Below are 17,994 nucleotides of genomic sequence, written 5' to 3'. Positions count from 1 at the left end.
GCTTTCCACGGTTCTGCCTCCTGAACCTCCCTCGGCTCCGCCTCCAGAGCCCTCTACGCCACTGTCTCCCTCGGCTCCGCCTCCCGAGCCTCCCTCAGCTCCACCTCCCGAGCCTCCCTCAGCTCCGCCTCCTAAGTCTCCCTCAGCTCCGCCCCCTGAGCCTCCCTCGGCTCTGCCTCCAGAGCCTCCCATGGCTCCACCTTCCACGGCTCTGCCTCCCGAGCCTTCCACGGCTCCGCCGACCACGGCTCCGCCTCCTGAGCCACCCATGGCTCCGCCACCAGAAACATCCATGGCTCCACCTACCTCGGCTCCGCCCTCGGAGTTCCCCATGGCTGTGGTCCTGAGGCCGACTTCCAGACCTCCCAAACCTGTCCTGTGGCCGACTCCCAGGCCTCCAGAACCTGTCCCTGTCCTGTGGCCGCCTCCCAGGCCTCCTGAACCTGTCCTTGTCCTGTGGCTGACTCCCAGGCCTCCAGACCCTGTCCTTGCCCTGTGGCCAGCTCCCAGGCCTCCTGATCTGGTCCCTGTCCTGTGGCCGCCTCCCAGGCCTCCTGAGCCTGTCCTTGTCCTGTGGCCGCCTCCCAGGCCTCCTGAACCTGTCCTTGCCCTGTGGCCAGCTCCCAGGCCACCTGACCCAGTCCCCGTCTTGTGCTCCCCGTGGACTGCCTGTCTGCCCCTTGTGCCCCCTTTCCTGCCTGCCCTCTGTGCCTCCTTGGACTGCCTGTCTGCCCCTTGTGCCCCCTTGTGCCCCCTTGTTCATCCTGCCATGTTCAACCAGTTTGTGTTCCCCTGATGTTTTCATGTTTTAGTTTCAGTTTTCCCATCGCGGATGTTTCATTTGTTCCTGTTTGTCTTGTTTTCACTGTTGTTCAGTAAACCCGTGTATAGATCCAAACTCCTCGTCTGCCTCCTTCTGCCAAACATTACAAACAAAGACGATTTTCTGGTTAATAACATCCTTATTCTTGGAAATGTTATATACTGTAAACAAATCTAAATATTTGAAAGTGAAACCCAGATTTTCTGTATTCACAATATTTTTCTTTCTTATACAAATGCCCTTATAATGATGAAAAGTACAAAGGAAAAGTAAAAATACAAAACAACTTTTTGATAATAGAAAAATATGATTTGAAAAACAAACCCAAGATTTTTGGTTTCATTTATTATTATTATTATTATTATTATTATTATTATTATTATTTATTATTATTATTATTATTATTATTTATTTATGTATTTATTTTTCATGTAACGCACTTGTGCACCTAATCTCATTGATATATTGCAACGATGTAAGATTGTTACCATGTTGGTTTTTCTATTAAAAAAATTAGATACAGACATTGCCTGCAAATTAACTAGACAATGCGCATGCACATTACATACAAGACAGGAAAATGTTGTGATCTTAATTGACTGAACCGGAATTAACTGTGGGCCTCAAAGTAGGTGGAGCTCCAGGTCACACCTAACGTTGACGTCGACCAATGGCAGTAAGAAGCTGTTTGGCAGCTGCTAAGAATTTTTCCTGAAAGCTGTTACGAACCACTGAAACGGGCATTACAAATCACCTTCTTTTTGGCCTGGGCATTTTACCCCAGGGCGCATTTTTCACTATATGTCACTGGGACAGGTGGGTGAAGACAGAAAGAAGACTGCTCGCCTGGCTTCTCTCAATTTATTTATTTTTTTCACCATGTTATTTCAGTTTGTATTATTCGCTGTATTGATCTTCTCCATATGCCTATTTCTCGATATAGAGACACTTCCTTCATAATAATTACAGATCTAGCGCTATATACTTTCATTTGCAACATGCAATTTGTGACGGACGTGTGTGCTACCAAATCTTCTTGATTTCAACCTGCCATTGGAGGAAGAAATAGGAGGAGGATGAGCATTTTACCTGACTTTGTATCCTCGGAAATAGTGTACAATAACTTTACAATTATTAAAATACGATTTATTAAATTAATATATGTCTCTGATAAACAGAAAGATCAGATAAAGATCTGTTTAAATCGCATATAATGAACTTGCCAGTGGCCCAAAATACTCGCTAATCTACGAACAATTATGAACTTTTGGTATATGCGCCGCAGACAATAAGGACTTCAAGTTATTATGTCCGACGCAGAAGTATATATCGGTCTTTAAGTTCTACTAGTACTTCGAGATACCCAGATCTACATGAGCTTGCAGAGCCACCTTGTGAAATTAAGATATTACTACACTTGTCCTCACGGTGCAGTTGAAGTAAATATTTTTAAATATTTATCATGCGGAATGCTTTCCCGTGGTTGCTTCATACATAGGTTACACATTGACCTTAAGACTTCGAATATTATTATCGATTCCATCCTAAAATAATAGGCCTACATTTCATTAATGCAACACACTAAAATCAAATGTAAGACGCATGGACCCAAGACCCATACAGCCGATTTTCCTAAATTGGACGAGCAAACAAACAGAGCATCAAGCACTTCCACAATTTGTTAATAATTGTTGAGTTCAGAATTACAAGGTGACAATTATGGCAATTTAAAAACTCCTAGACTAATAGGAAAGAGAGAAATATAAACTGTTACACTATAATGTCTGTTGTGCAGGTCTAAAACAAAGCGATAGGCCATCTCCATACGCTTCAATGAATATTCTGAGTTCAGTAGGCTACAAATTAATGTCAATCGTCAACATTTGTGTCATATTGTTGATTCCCACAAAAACTTATTTTTGACGTTACAGTGAGGCACCTGCAATGAAAGTGATGGAACATATTTTGGAGAAATGTTAAGCTTTTATTTTATTTTATAAAAAGCACTTCCATTTAAACTGGTGTAGGCTAATATTTGAGCGGAAAACTGTTTAAACCGCGGTTAACCTGGATTAAACACCTGGCAGTGTTTACGGCGTTACGTTACCTCGTCGTAATGAAGTAGGCTATTATCACTGAATATATCTTAACACAAAAAAAGTTTACTAAAATCTAAATCATGTTAACACGCATATGGTTTACGTCTTGTGGCAATACTTTTAAAACAGTTAGTATTTTGACATTTACGAATAGGCCTCATTCACTTCCAATTTTGTTTGTTTGTTTGTTTGTTTTTGCCTTTTTTAAGAAAGGGCGGGATAAATTGACACAAATGCTGTCAATTGTGCTTAACTTGTATTGGACCCAGACTATATTTAAATTGCCATTGTTGTGTGTCAAACAGATCATTGTGATTTGATAGGCGTCAAATATTTAATGTATCAAATAAATATAGAAAAGTATTCTATCTTTAAAGTATTTATTTAAATTTTTTTTGTGTGTGTGTGTGTGTTTGTTTCATTATGGAAAAACTGCATCTTTAATAGTCTACCCAGCACAGACGGTTCAAATGCTTTTAAGTTTATATTTGCACAGCAAATAAGTTTTGGAGGTGTATGTGTGTATTATTTCTATTAATAGACGAGTCCACGAAAATGCATACTTGTTGTTGGTACACTGCTTGGGTGTTTATCAGATCATGGTTAGTACAACTACACATACAAATCCATGTTACATTGTGGGATTGTTCAAATTCAGTGTATCTATTTGCAAGTCACATGGTAACATATAGCCAATCGTGTTCCAGTTTTTCCGACCACTGTAATTAGTCCGGAAAATAAACAGAAAAGCTTAACTGACAACAGAGACGTTCTCTGCGTAGGCTACCGTGTTTTATTGGTTTTGTTAAATTACACGTCATATGTTTGGTATTCTAGGTACAAGAAAATATGGAATCAATGGGATTAGATGGAGAGTTTGGAAGTGTTTACCCTTCTGCATTCGGGGCGCACTCAAGACGGAGGTCTGCGTCAGGAACTTCGGTGTAGGCTACTCTACAAATTCGGTATGCTCCGAGGCTTACGTTTCTCTTCCAGCCAAGACCAGCACCAATGCCCCAGTCACTTTTGGGTGTCATTTCGGCAACAGTTGTTATAGTTGTAAAGTGCCTCAAAACGCTGTGTTTCAGCCTAGCGTCATGAAAAAGTCAGCCAATATGGACATGACATGACAGTAACACCAGCTCAACACACTACGGCGATGCATTCGTCAGGGCTAAGGAGTTTGCTTTTTGCCAGGGCTACGCCAACCCAAGAATACCTGGTTATACTGATTTACCTGTTGTTCACAGAGCAATGACTGGAGATCTCCGGCTTGAGACTTGTTTGTTAACAGAAAGCCACCAGTCATGGAACTTGTCAAACAATTGGAGCAGTCAACTTTATTGCTGTAAAGACCAGACACAGAACCCGCACATCTGGAAGGCATCATTAACAGGTAAGATCGAGTCTATTTTCTGCTCTGTGAATCACTCCGCTCCTCTCTTTATAAAGACAAAAAAAAGGTGCTTTTCTTGAGCACCTTAAATAGGCAGAAATCAATAGACGCCTTTGAACTAACCGTTCAAAATGAACGGTTAGCCCTGCTTTGTCAATGTATCTTTTCATAGGCAGGGAATGGCCTCATATGAAAACAAAGAGCCTTATAATAATAATAATAATAATAATAATAATAAAAACATGTTATTTTGGATATTTTTTTTAATGATTTATTTTATTAATGTTAGACAATAATTTGAACCAAAATATTAGGTTTAGATTTAGTACTCCAATCAGAAGTTATTCGCAAAAGAAATTAAATATGTAATGTTCCCTTTCACTGAGGTTTATTGCACATGTTTATTTAGATAGGAATGTACACTTAGCCCTTTTTTCCATTTTGGGGTTTAAATAAGGCTTTCAAGCTTTCTTAAAATGGAGACTTGGACTTGGGATAAATAAAACACCATTGTTAATCTTTATAATAGAAAGACAATGTAACAGCAGATTTGATTCAAATGATTTTATATTTCTTAAGAGGGAGCAGCAGCGAGTGAAAGAAACGGGTTACTTACACAAAAATGTACCAACACTAAGTTCATTACAAAAGAGAAGAGATGGCGAATCGCCTCTTCTACCAACCTGTCTGAAAGACAAGTAAATATATGATTTCAAAACCATCGAGTCAAGGATAAAATAAAAATTATATATATATATATTAATTATCCTTTTAATTATTATTAAAGAGTAATCAATAAATGTGCTAATTTGTATCTCTATAAAGAAGAGTTTATAAACATTTGTTCTCTTCACAGGTACACTGAAAAATGCTACAGTAAAAAAAAATATATCATTGTTAAACCGGTTATTTTACAGTGTTGTAAAATTACATTTATTTTACATGTAAAAAGTATGATTTTCCCATATGATTAACGGTAAAAACTACATTGTGTTTAACAAGAGAGTACATGTACTTTTTACGATAAATTATTGTTAAAATTACAGTAAAAAACAATAATTGGGTGTTCCCAAAATTTCCTGCATGACCAATTATATTTCATTATATTTTATGGGAATAGTTAAGTTTCATATTTGATGTAGTTTAGTTCATGTTTACTGCATTATTTTAATTTCACATGTGTTACCCTGATGGTGTTTAATGTTTCTGTGACACTGAGCGCTGTCTCTACATGTTTAGTGATCATTGCTCCTGGAAGATCCACTATTGATGAACTTCATGTCATCATGTTCCTTTCTCTAAATTTTACGGTGAGGAACAATACATTATGAAGTGAAAAGCAGATTTTGACAGTTTCAGAAGGTTAAAGTATTAAGTTTATATCATTTAATAATATAAACGATAATGCACCATAAAATATACACACTGATAACCCTAATTAGTTGACTACTCATTTGATTGAGTAAACTCAACCTTAATTGAATTGAGTAATGGGGTCTCTGAAACATATGTAATTAATTATATTAACTTGGTGTTCATATAGAATATATAAGTTGAGTTAACTGGATTTTCTCCAAAGAAATGCATATATACCTGCAATTTACATGCACAAAGATAATAAGAGGGTCAGCAGGGATCCACTTGACCAAATGAACACTGATCCCCCTATAATAGTGACATCACACAAAACAACTATTTGCAACAAAACAACATAATACTACAAAAGTGCTAAAACATTTATAAAGTCTTTATTACAATGATTTCAATGCCCCGATAACTTCTCTTTGTCCAAGGAAACATAATTCAAGAGCAAAGCATTTGGGGTATTCCGTGTTGAGATTTAACAATTAAAACCTTAAGTCTATAGATTTTAAAGATGAACTTCAACTTTCAATGAACTTTAATATTTGAGTTATGAACCCAAAACATGACATTTTCAAGTAATACTTAATTAAGACAACTTGATATTTTTAGTAATGACAACGTTAGTGTTTTGAGTGCAGGCATCAGAATACATTCCGTAAAGCATGAAGCATGGTTACAGTGAATTTCTGGCAACAACAGCTGCCAGTTTTATACCGTAAATTTAACAGGATTTGTTTTACAGTGTAGGCCTATATATATATATATATATATATATATATATATATATATATATATATATATATATATATATATATATATATATATATATTTAAATATAAGCTATTTTTTGGTCAAATCTGAATCTAAGTTTATGCAGACAATTTTGATAGTTAAAATAAACTATTTTTCCTAAATTATCGAATTATTTTTATAGAATTGCTTGTACGTTCTGTGGAAGTAGTAGTTTCCAATGCCACTATATAGACGTATTTTATTTCTTTCAGTAATTGATCTGTTTATGATTAGTTTTAACATTTACTTTTAATGTTATATTCTGTAATGAGTTTTTGGGAACAACACGGGAATGTAGATAAAAAAAAACAGACAAAGAGATTTAACTGTGATGTTTTCTTATATGAGTCACTGATTTCACATGTTTGGCTAGAGAGAGAAAAAAAAAGTATCTTCTTCATCCTTCCCGCTAAAACGTTACCAAGCACACAGAACACAGCTGTGGCTAATTTTGAACCTTGCTTAAAATTATACGACTCATCTATTTAAATCCTGAGTAAATAGGAAACAATATACATCCGAAACCAAAATCAACATCGTTACATTTGTTTTGCAATAGTGTCCTCACGACTCAAGGTAATGTAAAGCTATAGTTAACTATAGAATCAATTCCATGCACACAGTTATGATAAAGTCGACAAATGAGTAAGTAACCTGTGATTTATTTCAATGAAATATTTGGAAAACGATAGGGCTAAACACCGTTAGCCGGAATACTAAACAAACATTTTAAAAGGAGTTTATTTGAAACATGTTTTTCTCTCCTTATGAAACTGGGTCTTCTCACTGACCTTGAGACACATAGTCAGACTCGACCTTGACTGAAAGGAATAGCTTACTTGCTGCCACCAATTCATGAAGCTGTCTCGCCATCTGCCGGTCAGCGTGTAACTCAGAATCAGAATCAGCTTTATTGCCAAGTTTGCTTACACATACAAGGAATTTGTCTAGGTGACAGGAGCTTCCAGTCAACAACAATACAAACAATACCAAAACAGCAGCAAGACATAGGTAATTAAAAACAAAAAAGAACACAAAACAAATAATTATACATATACTGTACGTACATACACTCACCTTCATACATACCCACATACACACACGTGGTGCAAATCTAATACAATCTGTTATATAAAGAACAAAAACCTGTATATTATATACAGAGCAATTTAAGTAATGGCAGAAGTGGATATGTTGGATAATATAAATTAAAATTAAACTGTGTATTGCACATAATTATTGCTCAATGGGGCAATTTAATTGTTCATTAGATGGATGGCCTGAGGGAAAAAACTGTTCCTGTGTCTGACGGTTCTGGTGTTCAGAGCTCTGAAGCGCCGGCCAGAAGGCAACAGTTCAAAAAGGTAGTGGGCAGGGTGAGTGGGGTCCAGAGTGATTTTACCAGCCTTTTTCCTCACTCTGGAAGTGTATAGTTCTTGAAGGGGGGGCAGGGGGCAACCAATAATCCTCTCAGCAGACCGAACTGTCCTTTGTATTCTTCTGATGTCTGATTTCGTAGCTGCACCAAACCAGACAGTTATTGAAGTGCAGAGGACAGACTCAATGACTGCTGAGTAGAACTGTTTCAGCAGCACTGGTGGCAGGTTGAACTTCCTCAGCTGGCGTAAGATGTACAACCTCTGCTGGGCCTTTTTCACAATGGAGTCGATGTGTATCTCCCACTTCAGGTCCTGTGAGATTGTAGTGCCCAGGAACCTGAATGACTCCACTGCTGCCACAGTGCTGTTTAGAATGGTGAGGGGGGGACAATGTTGGGGTGTTCCTCCTAAAGACCACAATCATCTCCACTGCTTTGGCATTAACCTCAAATCGACGCTCGTTTAATTATGAATTTCACAAATCTAAATCGTTTCAAAAGTTTATATAACTGTTATGGTATGTTCATAGAGAATGGTGCCGAGAGTTTTTATTCATAAATATGGTTAATGAATTGCATCTGTTGGAAAAGGAAAATGTCAATGAGGTTGCGTTATAAAGCTCTACACACCATTCGTCTGGTCGAAAAGAACTTCCTCGGAGGGCTGAGAACTCGTTAAACACGCGGAAGGGCTTAACAACAGCGGCACTTCAGCTTTTAAAGAAAATGTTAATTGTTCTCTCATGCTGTTTTCTGCTTGGAATGTTTTTATGAGAGTATCTTATTATTCCGAGCAAAATGTAAACATACCCCAGACAATATCAAACAGTTATACTTTGTCATTCTAATTAAATGCACTTGGACTTGTTTTGGTAAATCTGCGTCTGGACTTTGACCTTGAACTATAGCTTCTGATATTTCATATCAGAATCGTTTTAATGTAACAGTTATTTAAGATTATAGTAGTGAGGCGTCTGCGTTGGCAACACGTTTCAGAATGTAAAACAGACGAAAGGAATCCCATTTTAAAGGGTTTCATGAATTTACTGGACTCGTAAAAACTGGGAGGTTGCTCCGTCTTCACTCTTTCCGGAAATGGCCTGTTTACAATTGTCACATTGCCTGCACGTGCAAACGTGTTCTTTCTTTAAAACTGGGTTTCTATCACCTGGACAAACCTTTGGCGGTAAGAGAAAAATATGATTCTTCATACCCTATATTTAAACGCCTTAAATTATATTAGTTGGACACAAGGATATTCCGATATTGCCTAGATAGCCTGATGTCCAAATTATAGTGTTAAGTAAAAAAAAAAAAAGAAAGGAAAATAAGGTACACTTCCAGATTCAAAATATATTTAAAAAGCCTATATTGTCAATTGCTATAACAATAAGAATGCATTTTTTGCCGATACTCGTAGGTTTGCAGTCCTCTTTTTTCTACTGTTTTTAACTGTATTGTTATAGTCATTGGCAATATAGGCCTTTTAACTATATTTTTGATCTGGAAGTTTACCTTGCTTTTCCTTTTTGGATTATTATTTCCTCATTCAAGAGCACATCCATATATTTTTAAAGAACTTCGGAGCATAACCGGATTTAGTTTTTTGAATCTCATAATGTTTAGTTTTTACAACGGTAACGGAAACATTTCAAGATCAATGTACGCACAAATAACAAATATATTCCCTTAATAAAGTGTCCAATTGTTTAAATATATAGACCATTTGCTCAACAACGTTTTTTAACAGACAACAAGTAGCAAACATTTTAAAATACCTATTATTGTCTCGATTACTGAAACAAATATGATTCATAAAAATATAAGCTTTTAAAATAAAGCATTTTAATTAAGAATGTGTAAAGATGCGTTTTTGAATGCTTTTTTAACGCGTGTAGCCTTTATAAGTTAACGTCTAATAAAACGTTTTTATTTTTCCAAAGATAATATATTATAGTACTATTTGGTTTCATGTGTGTATAGAAAATAAATCCTAAATATAGCTCTTTTGAAAAACCTATTGCCTGCCACTCCCCAATAAACATCTGAAACAATTGCTAATGTGCTGCACAGTTAAGTTTTTTTATATATAAATTCCCTTCTTATATATATATATATATATATATATATATATATATATATATATATATATATATTGCAATTATTAAATATAGCCTAATGGATCTGAAATATACCAACGTTTAAATAGTCTGTGTTGGGGAAGTTAGATGTTTTTTTTTTTTTGTTTTGTTTTTTTGACGAATGTATACTATTTTTTAAGTATTTATTTGTTTCATTATTAAATCTGCCTTTGAGTAATCAATATTAACTTAATATTTCTGTCGGTAAAAATCACCATTCTCTTTTTTAATAACTACATACAGGTTATTATCACTATATCCCAACCAAATCTTCTAATTCTTATTATATTTACCTAAACCTAAATGATATTGCAGGCTGGATAACAAATTAACATTAGGCTACCCTTTGAGTGGCCTAAATTACTAATGACAGCTATCATCGTGGAGATTTGTGGAAGACATACAGAAGAGTAAATCCTTTTCTTTTTTAAATTTAAATGCACGTTTCTGTAAAGGGCGGAGTGTGCAATGTGTATACATTATCATATAATATAAGCTCTTTTAGTTTCAAGTGGTTACATTATTAATAAAATATCCAAATAAGATATTAGTATATTTTTGAGTTTCTATGGCCAAAAGGTCAATCTGATAAGGTCTCTGGCTGTTTGTAATTTTTTTTTTTTATTATTTGTATTTGTTTCAAACGGAATAAACATTTCTGACTATGCCACACTATTGTCACGACATGGGCGGGGCTAATTGTTTTCCTTTGCACGTCACGTGATGGTGCATTAACAAATCAACAATTACCTTGCCCGTTTTCTTTAGGGGTAACTAAAACTGTTGTAAGAAGCGTTTAGGCGAGCTCGTCAGAAATGTGTGAGCACAATCTTCTCAGTTCTGGCTATGTTTCTCCCCTCCTGAATTTCCCTTCCCCAGACTCCCTGTATCTCCAGAATTTGCGAGGCAGTGGAGCCCATCTATCTGGGCTTCCGCAGATATCCTACGGTAGAAGAGAGGTGTGCTCGCTCCCGTGGAGTTCTCCAAGTTCGTGCACTTCTCCGGCCCACAGTCGCGCCTGCAGTGGCTACTCTCAGCCGTATTTCAGCAATTCATCCACTGTGAGCGCTAGCCTCAACAATCACAACAAGGTCTCGCTGGAGGAATCTGGGAGGTACTACTTTCAAGATGTCAGCCGCAAGTCAGAGGAGCCAGGTCGACCTAACCCAACGTTCGCAAGTGAGCAGGGAATCATTGGTTCTGCCGGCAAGTATGACGTTTCAAACTTGGAAAGGCAACAGCAAAACATGGTTGAACATAATGTATTAAAATCCATTGATCATCCAGGGACCGATGGCACAAAGCAGTCTGTCAACTCCAGCGCTCCTGTCCAACCATCAGTGAGCACCCAGAGTATCAGAGCAGCCTTCTCCGATGGTACGCATCGTCTTCTTGACCTTTTCTTCATATCCTACCAACACAGTGCCTAGCTGTCACTCTGTGACCTTGATTTCACTGCATTTTCTCCTTATGCCAAGTGTGTTCTTATGTGTGCTTCTTTAGTGAGATGTAATTTTTTTTGCTTTATTTACGTACTATATTTACGCCTAAATTTAATCAGTTCCACTTTAAATCAGAACTTGACACTGCAAACATTTATTTTTCGGCAATACTTTGTTTGCATACTTACCATCGTCCAACAATATTGTGGGTAGTTTGTGTTGCATTTTAGGGGGTTAAGGTCTTTAGATGAAGATACAGAATGCTGCAGTAAAATGTGACAGTTAGTGCACCTTTTTGTTCATTCGTTATTTCCCCCTTCCCAGGACTACCGTGGTGTCCATCACAAGTGAGATCCAGAAAAAAGAGAAAACCTTACACGAAGCCACAACTAGCCGAGCTGGAGAACGAATTTATGATAAATGAATTTATAAACCGACAGAAACGAAAGGAAATCTCGGACAGGTTGGAACTGAGCGACCAGCAAGTGAAAATTTGGTTTCAGAACCGCAGAATGAAGAAAAAAAGACTGATGATGCGAGAGCAATCCTTCCCTATTTACTAAGAACATATGTGAACAATTGCGGGTTTGTTTGTTGGTGACGACATCATTCATAGAGACATTTCTAACGGCGATTCAAGTCCACCAAACGCTTTTAGATGAAAAAGACATATTGCCAAGCCACCATGAGAAATGTACTTGTACTTTACAATACTATTCAAACTGAGTTTATTGAGATTAATATTTATTGTCATAGATTTGCTACATTTGTTTGGTTCTGGTGGATATTGAACGATGACAATGACAAAACTTGATGGATTCCAAAGTTTTAATGCCTGTTTTACAGGGCGCAAAATGTTATCAAAAAGAATGCTTTGTATATAGTTTAGCATGCACGGAATAAATTCAGAGTACTAAAATATGATAATTGTTTCATAACATCCTTTCTGCCAGCATTTGAATCTCTAAAGATGCACTTGGCAGCTAACAAACAGTCGTTTGTTAAAGTCATTAAAAAAAATTTGTAACGTGACAAGTTCTTGAATAATGTTATTAGACTCTAATTTGTATCTTGTGATCTGAAAATGCAGATTTGGCTGTCTCTAAAATAAATAAACAAATTAATAAATAAAATAAAAAGTTTTATGTGTAATATTTATGAAGTGTCCCGTGAAAGCTACATTAAACTTTTTGGCGTTCTTGTGGGTTTTGCGGCTTGTAATTCAGAGGATGATTCTGAAATGGTCTAATAAGAAAAAGCTGGACTGCCTCGTGACTGTGTGAGTCCAAGTTCAATTCGTTTTTGTCAAAAGACAAATTCAAGTGTTTCAACATCTTTGACTATTAAGAATTATTATCGAAGTAAATCGCAAATGAATTATTGCCAAGGAAACGTAAGCTTCACTTTATAGTCCTCACTAGTGGCATTGTATTTAAAGAAATAGACAACATGGAGGTATGTATTATGCTAACACAATTTAAAATGTTTAATATATTTACATAATCTCGTTTTATGTTTCGTTTTTAAAATTGAGTTTAAATTGCATCCAAATATTTTGTTGATTATAGGCCAACTTGTTGATTATAGGCCTAATAACGGAATATTTTGAAATCAGATAATGTGAACAATTACAGGCTATACTGTTTCCAGTGTGCGGGAGGTTCAGTGGTTTAATGTTTAGTTGCACGCTAGGTCGAGTAAACAAGCTAAGCTAAATGCCATTTGAAATAGTTGCGATGAAAAACCTCACCTTTTGCAAATACGAGAACCGATATCTGAAAAACAGCCCATGAGAAGACATGTGACACACTAAATATTACGTTAACGCTGAGAAATCCCAAACTGTACACACATTATAGGCATTTTATCCCCACCTTTATTATTTTTTTGCAAAATATTCTCCTGCATGTTTACATTCTACATTGATTTGGAAAGTACTATTGGTAAATTGAGTCATTCTTAGGCTGTAGTCTAAACAGACAGAAAGGAAAGCATCCAGATAAAATGTATAGTTTTTAAGATGTAAGAATAATTCCTCAAAAAGTTTGTAGTATAAACGTTATAGACCGAACCAAACTAGTCTTGAAAACATCAGCATTTCGCTGCAGACGATCTGAACGCAGCTACATACATGTTTGTGTTAAAGTGTCTCATTTTAATTCGCATCATTATTAATATTTGAATAAAAATATTTGTATAATTAGCATATAATATCAATAATATTAATATATAGGCTACGGTGTATATAGATGATAGGTACGTTTGATCTAAGTTATTGTAGTTGTCTAGAGACTATGTGAAATTACTAGTCCAAAAAATTTAACAATCACACATCAAGACCCAAGGAAAATGAGGTTGCTTTGCTGAGAGCACTGCTAGACCGCTCTAGAAACTGAGGCGCCAACACAAAGTGAAGGTCAAGTTAGTGACTTTCTTGCACCGAAATACATACATTTTGTAATCTTCCGAAATAAATTATGTTTTTATTAATTTTATTTTGAGATTGTTTTCAAAATTCTGAAATATTACTGAAAAGACTACGTTTTGCAAAATCGAGGGTTACAAGAGGCAGCGTGGTTTTGAACTCTCACGTAAACAAGACAAGACGCGTGATATGGTTTAGAATCCTGCGTTCCCGTTCAGATAACAAGGATATCTACCTTAATGTGATGCCCTACTACGCAATACAGTTTTTCAAAGAGATCTTCAAAATTGTTGCAAAATTGTTTTGTCTGCTTTCAAGAAATATTTGGACACCGGATGGTAAACAAATCCATCTTTGCTGGCCTGTTCCTTAAAAAAAATTCAGTTTCAGTTACATTTCTATTTAGTTGAAAATGTTCATTCATTCAAGCAAGTTAATTTAATTTCCAATTCCTGAAACTAAATTAAATGTTTTAAACTTGTTCAATGTGGTATTGCACAAATCAAAAAAATAAATCTAAAAATCTAAATAATAATAAATAAACTGAAAATGTGTTGTTTTCACCTCTCAGTAGGAATGTAGCAGTCACTATTTACATCCACCCAACACACAGCACATCCTTTGTCTGTGTAATAAAATGATTTGGCTGACGGTTATTGGTGATTGCCGGGTGCGCATTGTCTCAGACTATAGGCTATAGACGTTCAAAGACAGAACAGTTGTTTTGTACTTGGCAGTGTGAATCCGCAGGTCTCTCCACTCTCTTCATTCCTGAGTCATGGGATTCTGTTGAAATCACCACGAATTTGGACATTTGAACACGAAATAGGACTAAAATGCAGATTTAACTTCACGCTCAAATATAAAGGTACATTTTACAATGCTCTTACCATGACTTCTGAACCCTAAAAAGAGACTGTGGGTAGTTCTGTGTAATTTGCATGTCGTGTGTGGAAAAGTGTGTTTTCATTCTGTTTACGTCGTTTCGAGATCTTTTTAGGTTGCTGTAGACTGTGCAAAGAGAAAAAACATTACACAGATTACTTGAAATAGGCTACATTGCTTTTCTGTTGGTGTCTTTGTCGCCTCACAGTCTTCCTTTCTTTTTTTATTTTCTTTTCTTTCCTTTTTCAGATTCTCAACTGACGTGTTTTATCGAACCTAAGGTTGGTATAATGAAATAATAAAAGATAATTAACAATTCTGATATTAACAAACATCTATACCATTTATGAGTATATTAACGTAGGCCTACAGTGTACAAATCTCAATCTCAGTATACGGAATGAGAGGGAGGGAAAACATTATACGACAGTAATCAAAGGATGATTTTTTTGCCCCCCCCGACCATGGGGCATAAATGGTTGGGAAACAGAGGAAAAGCCTAAAATAAATAAGCGAATGAATCATTCAACTTAATTCAAGGCATGGGAAATAAATTGATTAATGTGGTGTTGACGGTCTTTTATTAAGTAGTGCATGATTTGAACAAAATCTTTGACGTGGTATTTCTGGGATTGTTTACTAATGCCTCGTAATACACACACGGAAATTTACTGGGAGTTTCAAAAAATGCAGACAACCAATGACCTGCCTCATGCTTTTACTTACGAGTCGCCCAGGACAGACTAAATTACTGATATTGATATAGGCTATGTTTTTTTTTTTTTTTTTTACCGGATCACATGACACAATTACCTCAAGAATCGATCAAGATGAATTGCACGTCAGCTTACGTTTCCGATTTTTTTTTCTCCCTCGCGAGCCCTGTCCCCACACATATGCTGCTATAGATGGGCAAAGTTTAACACAGTCAAGCAGCCGATTTCTGCTCTCTAATGCTAAAACGAGCAATGACGGACTACGATGATCGCAGCAACTGTGCGTCTAACATGTATTTACCATACTATGTCTCTGCGCCTGATTTCTCATCGGTCCCGTCGTTTTTTCCACAGACTACATCGTGTCAAGTTAATTTTCCCTATTCGTCGAACATAGCTCAAGTCCAATCTGTTCGTGAGGTGTCTTTCAGGGACTATGGACTGGATCATCCGAGTAAATGGCATTGCAGGGGCAATTACGCTTCCTACTATTCAACGGACGAGAAAATGCACCGAGATCTCTTGCAGTCTTCCAACAGAGCGGAAATTATTTTTAAAAACAATTCCATGTACAGTCATCATGGCAGCAGTAACTCCTCGTGCGGTTTCTTCACCAACGTCGGGCGAAACGGGGTACTTCCACAAGGATTTGATCAGTTTTTTGAGACTGTTAACCCCGAGAAGCCCAACCCTGAGCAGTCCAAACAAAAGCCGGAGAACAGTGTCCCCGGAGATGCTGTATGTAATAAAGTGTATACAGATCGCGCGGAGCAGACCAAGCGAGACCCTACTGAAACCACAGAGGACGAATCCTCAATATCAACATGCGATGAAGAAAAGAACAATGGCTCAAGTAGGTCCACGCGTTAAACGGCGGTTCAATGTTGTCTATTGCTTTATCGGTTGGGGTTTACGTGCCGCTTTATACGCATGCAAAAGTTTTTATATAGCTAGTAAGATTCGCTTTGCTGTTGTAAAAAATATTTACGATGGGAAAGTGATTTCGCGGTTCATATATAACCGCAAGCGTTGTGTTTATATATATATATATAATATATATATAGCCTATATCATTGTTTGTCCGTCTGTTAACAGGCGGACAATGATTCTAACTAATGAGATCTTTTCCTAACTAAACTAACTAATTATATATTTTCCTAACTAGATATCAAGATAACCTCGAGGATGTTGCTTGGTATGAGTGATTTGCAAAATTATTGTAACACACTTTAAATTAACCAAACCACTTTAATCGAGTCGAAAACACGTCAAGGAATTACACGTGTGCGCGTGCGTGTATGCGTTTGTAAGTGCGCGTGAAAGCTGCTCGCGTACATGTGTTTGTGCCTGTGTAAGTGTGAGTGTGCGTGCGTGTTTGTTAATTTCTTTGAGAGTTTGTTCGCTATTAGTAGCCTAAGTGTAGTGATGATACAGAAACGTGTTTTTTTCTCTCGTTTTTTTTCTTTCGTTTTTGTGAAAAATCAGGCTGGATAACGCTATTTGTGAAATTGTGACGTGTGTTTTCTCGAGGCATTAAGGTAGCCAGCAACTTCTAATGTCATCTAATGAAACATCTGATAGTAGCAGAGCTAGAATTCAAAACCACTGTAATGTAATCAAATTACGTTTCTTTTTTAGGTACGACAAAGTCCAGAAAAAAGAGATGTCCATATTCAAAATACCAGATCCGAGAACTTGAACGAGAATTCTTTTTCAATGTGTACATAAACAAAGAGAAGCGTCTGCAGTTGTCAAGGATACTCAATCTTACCGATCGACAAGTGAAGATTTGGTTCCAGAACCGAAGGATGAAAGAGAAAAAGTTGAACCGAGATCGTCTCCAGTATTACACTGGAAATCCATTGTTCTGAAAGTCATAACATTGTTCTATTGGCTTCGGCAGAAGATACATTTTTTTATATATTGTCAAGAACATAGGTACCTCGACAATCTCATACTGTTGTCTAATAATGTTTGTTAATGCCATTGAAATCCAAACATGTTGTATTTATTATATTATATTATACATTGTTCATTATATTATATTATATTATATTATACATTGTTCAAATTGAAACACATTCAATTTAAGTAACAGTTCTCATTGCGCAAGCAACACATTCGTTTGATTACAGTAATCTATACGTAATTACATTGAGGTAGAGTCTAGATGTGTATGCATTTATTCGTTAGTAGCATGTAATGTATTGATGTATTAAATAAACCAAAATACAGCAAGTTATTCGCAGATTTATCTATTGCTGTGACCACGTGAGTGGTGAGCGGTACTATGCACGCATAGAACAGCAACAAAAGTGTTGTTGTTTTTTTTCCATTTCAAACTGACATTACAAGCATATTCGATTTTTTTTTTAAGTTAAAGTGCTTTTCGAACGAATACAGTGTTTTTAAATATTACTGGCATTTTCCAGTGCCAAAGCGTGAAAACTTTATCTGTCTTTAACTAATTAATTTCCTTGTATGTTGTCTTGTAATGCTGTTTACTAAATCTTGAACAGTCAGTACAGTAAA

The 17,994-nt window shown here is 36.4% G+C and overlaps 1 protein-coding gene and 1 pseudogene across 1 annotated transcript; both read left to right on the top strand.

Moving 5' to 3' along the window:
• The first annotated feature begins 3,771 nt into the window (after nt 1–3,771).
• LOC127658723 (homeobox protein Hox-D12a-like) lies at nt 3,772–12,527 on the top strand (annotated as a pseudogene).
• A 3,038-nt stretch (nt 12,528–15,565) lies between these two features.
• LOC127658730 (homeobox protein Hox-D11a-like) lies at nt 15,566–17,652 on the top strand. Its single transcript, XM_052148182.1, has 2 exons — nt 15,566–16,315; nt 17,101–17,652. Exons 1-2 carry the CDS (start codon nt 15,700–15,702, stop codon nt 17,331–17,333), a joined length of 849 nt encoding a protein of 282 aa, XP_052004142.1. The 5' UTR covers nt 15,566–15,699; the 3' UTR covers nt 17,334–17,652.
• The last annotated feature ends 342 nt before the right edge of the window (nt 17,653–17,994 follow it).

The sequence above is a fragment of the Xyrauchen texanus genome, chromosome 18 (genome assembly GCF_025860055.1).
Source record: "Xyrauchen texanus isolate HMW12.3.18 chromosome 18, RBS_HiC_50CHRs, whole genome shotgun sequence".
NCBI lineage: Eukaryota > Metazoa > Chordata > Actinopteri > Cypriniformes > Catostomidae > Xyrauchen > Xyrauchen texanus.
The sequence above is the reverse complement of the archived record's forward strand: the minus strand, read 5'-3'. Positions and strand labels throughout refer to the sequence as shown.